At 36.3% G+C, this 5,368-nt stretch overlaps 1 protein-coding gene across 6 annotated transcripts in view; it reads left to right on the plus strand.

The window, feature by feature from the left end:
* Positions 1–5,368, plus strand: part of Bbs7 (Bardet-Biedl syndrome 7) — a 73,024-nt gene that overhangs the window by 13,959 nt on the left and 53,697 nt on the right. For all 6 annotated transcript variants that reach the window (XM_017802252.2, XM_017802253.2, XM_008849238.2 and 3 more), the window contains one exon: positions 5,280–5,364. In XM_017802252.2, coding sequence (XP_017657741.1) covers positions 5,280–5,364 — 85 coding nt within the window. The remainder of the gene's footprint in view (positions 1–5,279; positions 5,365–5,368) is intronic.

The raw sequence follows: 5,368 nt of genomic DNA on the forward strand, positions 1-5,368 counted from the left end.
GAAGTTGCTTTTTGTAGTTGTTGTCATTTATTCTACTCCAGAGTATCCTAGTCCAGGCTAACTATTGTTGGAAATGAAGAGAAGAGAAATTCAGAATATACTGTGGAGGTAGTGGATTTGCTGTGGGGAGTAGGAAGACAGGCATCAGAGGCAAAGCCTAGATTTCTTTAGCCTGGGCAACTGAATGGCACAGTTTACTAGGCATGGAGGAAGATTGGAGGAGTGAGATTGGTGGAGTGTGGTGGAAAGAAAAATAATTTTGCTTGGGACATGAAAAGTTTGAGATGTCCATGTACAAGAAGATGCCAAATTGAACATATGACTCCGGGACTCAGAGAGGCCAGAGCTAAAGGGAGATTAAAAAAAAAAAGTGCATATATTGTCATGCAAATTGTATATAAAACCTCGGAAATAGATGAATGTGGATGGAAAGGAGAAAAGCACCTGATTGTGTACAAACTTGCTCTTTTTATACTATCCAGTTCTGAGTTATTAAAAGTTTTCATTCCTGAGCCGGGCATGGTGGTGCACGCCTTTGATCCCAGCACTTGGGAGGCAGAGGCAGGCAGATCTCTGTGAGTTCAAGGCCAGCCTGGTCTACACAGTGAGTTCCAGGCCAGCTGGGGCTACAGGGAGACCCTGTCTCAAAAAGACCAGAAAAATATTTTTTTCATTCTTATGTAGTATGTATTTCACTTCAACTATTGATTTTCTAACTCATGACTTAATGCTTTTTTTAAAAAAAAAATAGGTATCTTGTGTATTGATAGCTTTGATATTTTGGGTGATGGAGTTAAAGATTTCCTTGTTGGAAGAGATGATGGAATGGTTTTTTTCATTCTTATGTAGTATGTATTTCACTTCAACTATTGATTTTCTAACTCATGACTTAATGCTTTTTTTAAAAAAAAAATAGGTATCTTGTGTATTGATAGCTTTGATATTTTGGGTGATGGAGTTAAAGATTTCCTTGTTGGAAGAGATGATGGAATGGTGGAAGTATATAGTTTTGATAATTCAAATGAACCTGTGCTACGATTTGATCAGGTAAGACAGTTAAGAAAAATTTGTATGGGGACTGGGGTTATAGCTCAGTGGTGGGGGTCTTGCCAAGTATGTATGAGGTCCTGGGTTCCATCCCTAGCACTGCAAATCAGAAACAAAACAAAGACTATATACTATTATTTGTTGATTATTACAGAGATAGCTGATAGTTTAGAATTTTATTAAATGAAAATATAGTAAAATATTATGTTTTTAAAACAAAATATTGCTATTTTAGCAAGGCTTGATGGTGAGGACTCTAAATCCCAGCAACTGAGGCTGAGGCAGGAGGATCACAAATTCAGGACCTACTTGGGCTACGTAGTGAGCAACTTAGTGAATCTCTGTCCCAAAACAAAAAGTAAAAGGAAGGCTAGGATATAGCTCAGTGGTAAAGCACTTTCAGAGTATGCATGAGGCCCTAGGTTCAATCACAGTACTAATTAATTAATTAAAACTATTGCTAATTATCAAAATCACTTGTCTACTCTTATATTTGAATAGCATACTTTTGCTTCTAAGTTGAATAAGAAACCACTTTTTCATTATAACTCTTAAATCTCATATTAAATTTCTTGGGTATTAGGTATTTTGTTTGTTATAAGCGTAACATTTATATGTTTGAGTATTATAAGCAAGATTGTTATTTTAAGGTAATGACAGCATAGACATAAACTTCATATTGTTAAGACACACAAAGAAATACCTTGAAGCAGAAACGAACAAGTACTTTTTACTCCTGATACCTAAGGGCCAGCTGTAAAAGAAGAAACACTGGGGAAGTCATTTTTGTTCAGAAATTTTAAATGTAATTAAAATGTGTAACATCACATAGACAAGCATTCTGGCACGCATGGAATCTATTTTTCCTATTTATTTTTATTTTTAAAAATATTTTGTTTATTATTTTTACTTTATGTTTGTGGGTATATTGCCTGCATATATGTATATGTATTATTTCCTTAAGTGTTATGAGTCTGTTTAAGCTGTTGATCTCGTCTTGGTTTAACTTTGGTGGTTCCCCTGATTTTAGACATCCATCCATTTCTTTTAGGTTTTTGAATTTAATAGAGTATAGGATTTTAAAGTATTCCCTAATGTTCTGGATCTTTTGGGTGTCTAGCTTTTTGAAATATATGGTACATAATTGCTATCTATAGTCACTCTACTGTACAATAATAGCAAGTGCTGTTTTCTTTTTGTTGTATCATGTCTCAATATCAGAGCTTCAACAAATAAGTATAATGATAATAATAGTAAAACAAAAAATCAAACACCAGAACTCATACTTACACCTAACTGTAAATTAATGTTCATGAGCTGGAGAGATTAAGCAGTTAAGAACACTGGTGGCTCTTGCAGAGGGCCTGGGTATGAATCCCAGCACCCACATAGCAGCTAACAACCATCCAGAACTCCAGTTCCAGGGGAAGCCAACACCCTCTTCTGACTTCTGTGGGCACTGCACAAATGGGTACATTTAAATACATGCAGGCAATATACTTATACACAAAATAAAAATAATAAGCAAAACATTTAAAAAGTTAATGTTCATTAATCAACTTGTTGCTATCCCTCCCTCCTAGGTACTGTATCTACCACTCTATTCTTAACTTCTGTGAGAGCAACATTTTATATTTCCCCTGAGTCAGATCATTTGGGGCTTGTATTTCTGTCTGGCTTTATTTCATTTAGCATGATTTCCAGTTCCATCCATGTTAATATAAAAGACATGATTTCATTATTTTTAGGTCTAAATTGTATTATATTGTATATATAAAGTTTTTCTTTTTCTCCTCCTCCTTCTGTCACAGTCCATCGCTGAGGGAAGCCAGGGCAGGAACTCAGTGCAGGGACCTAGAGGCAGAAACGGAACCAGAGAGATAGGAACTGTTTACTGGCTTGCTTTCCCTGCTTTTCTTCTTCTTCTTTTTTTTTGGTCTTTTCAAGACAGATTCTCCCCGTAGCCCCATCTGGCCTGGAGCTTGATATGTGGACCAGGCTGGCCTCAATCTCACAGTGATCTGCCTGTGTCTGCCTCCCAAATGCTGGGATTAAAGGAGCATGCTACCACGCCTGGCTCATTTTATTTAAAAAAATTTTTTCTTAATTTTTTTCTTGTCAGTTTTTCATTTTAATAAATTGGTGCTATAATTATTGTTTTTCGTTACTATAATGGACTCCGAGGGCCGCTACTTTAAAGAGGTTTAGTGTGGCCTGTGGTTCTGAACTGAAAGCACCAAGGACCTTCATCTGGTGATTTTCCTCTTGCTGCAGAGTGCCACAAATACCAGAGAGGCCTGTATTCCTCGTACTTGATTGATCCATTATAGTGACTTTGGGAATTAAACTCCCATGGGTGTGGGCAAGTGGGGTTTGGGCATTTAAATCCCTTCCAGGGCTTCGCCATGCTGTCTCCTGGAGGATACTTTGAGGGTGTTTAAAATTGATGGCGCCCCCAGAGTATGTTACAGAGACAATATGGACATTAAAATGTTATGCAGTTGAATTTATTTTACAGATTTGGCTCAGTCTTGGTGTAAAAAAATCATCTTGCTAAGTAAGATTCAAAAAATAGTTCAGACTTAAAAGCATATAATACTTTGTTGACAATCTACTTTTTCTTATCAGCCCTTGAGAAATTTTTCCTATTTGGACCTAAAGTCTTTCTCCAACTTCTGTCCTAAACCTCAGTAAATAGCATAGCATTTACTTGCTCACTTACCTGGCACTAAGAACCTCAGCTGTTTCTTCTGTTTTTCTAATGACAGAGGAACTGTGAGAGCTTATATCAGTAAAAATGAAAAACTAGAATAGCACTGACATTGAAGTTGGTCTTATGTAGTATCAATTTGTAGTTCATGAATAATTTGGGAGGAAATAAAGCATTTATTTTCATTTCATGTGCATGAGTGTATTGCTTTGCATGTATGTCAGTGCACCCATGTCATGCAGTGCCCACTGAGGTCAGAAGAAGGCGTTGGATCCCTTGGAACTGGAGTTACAGGCAGTTGTTAGCTGCCATGTTGGTGCTGAGAATTGAACCCAGGTCCTCTGCAAGAGCGGACAGTGCTCTTAACTGTTGAGCCATTCCTCCAGCCCTGAAATAAAATAATTTAAAAAATATTCTTAAGTATGTATGTGTGAATGTGGGTATGTGCACATGAGTACAGGTGCTTGAGAAGCCAGAGAAGTTGAATCCCTTGGAGCAGGAGTTACAGGAAATTGTGAGCCACCTGAGGTTGGTGCTGGGAATTGAACCTGGGTCCTCTGCAAGAGCAGTATGCACTCTTAACCACTAAGCCATTTCTTCAGCCCCCGTATATTAGTTTTGGTCAGATATGTTATACTAATGATAGAAATTTCTAATTCTTAGAGCTTCATGATTACAGAAGGTAATTTCAGTGTATAGTTTTTGGTTGTAGAGAATTAACTTGTAAAAGAATTCCATATGAGTATATTATATTACAGTATATTAAAATACATGTGAATATATTACATTAAGATGAAAGTTTCTGAGGGAAATGGAATGAAAATAAAATTTGACATATAACATGCACCACACACTTAATAAATAAAATTTAAAAAGAAGGAGCTGTTGAGATGGCTCAGTTTGTAAAGGTGCTTGCCACACAAGCCTGGCAACCTGAGTTTGATCCCCAGAACCCACATAAAGGTAGAGAGAGACAACCAACTCACAGGGTTGCCCTCTGACCCTGACATTTGCTCTGTGGCATGCATGCCCACACATATCACACACATACACATACACATACACATACACATACATACATTCACACAATAATAAATTTAAAAATTTTAAAAATGAAAATAATAGTTGGAGAAAAGGAAACAATATAACATTTCTGTTTATTATCAGTCATTTTGATTTCTCACTTTTAAAATCAATGATTTGCATATATAGTTTCCTGGTATTTAGAGTCATTAGGTATGATTAAAAGATGTCATAAATATAATTTACCAAACCTTTCTTCTTCTTTATATAAATGGTTTCTGCTCATGAGATGATTATACTAAGTGGTACACACAAATATGCTAGAGTTATTTTAAAATGCTGGAATTTTCTGCCTGACTTCAGTGTCTGCCCATGCTGAATATTCAACAAATGTATGTTGAGGGTCTGGTGCACTTATTTGTCACCAATGTGGCTTATTTTAACATATCTCTGAAATGTTTAGATATTAATGAAGTGATTTGTCTTAAATTTATTTTAGATGCTGTCTGAAAGTATTACATCAATCCAGGGTGGCTGTGTAGGGAAAGATGGTTATGATGAGATTGTTCTGTCCACATATTCAGGTAA

This window comes from Nannospalax galili, unplaced genomic scaffold, assembly GCF_000622305.1.
Source record: "Nannospalax galili isolate Female #2095 unplaced genomic scaffold, S.galili_v1.0 scaffold64, whole genome shotgun sequence".
NCBI classification, from domain to species: domain Eukaryota; kingdom Metazoa; phylum Chordata; class Mammalia; order Rodentia; family Spalacidae; genus Nannospalax; species Nannospalax galili.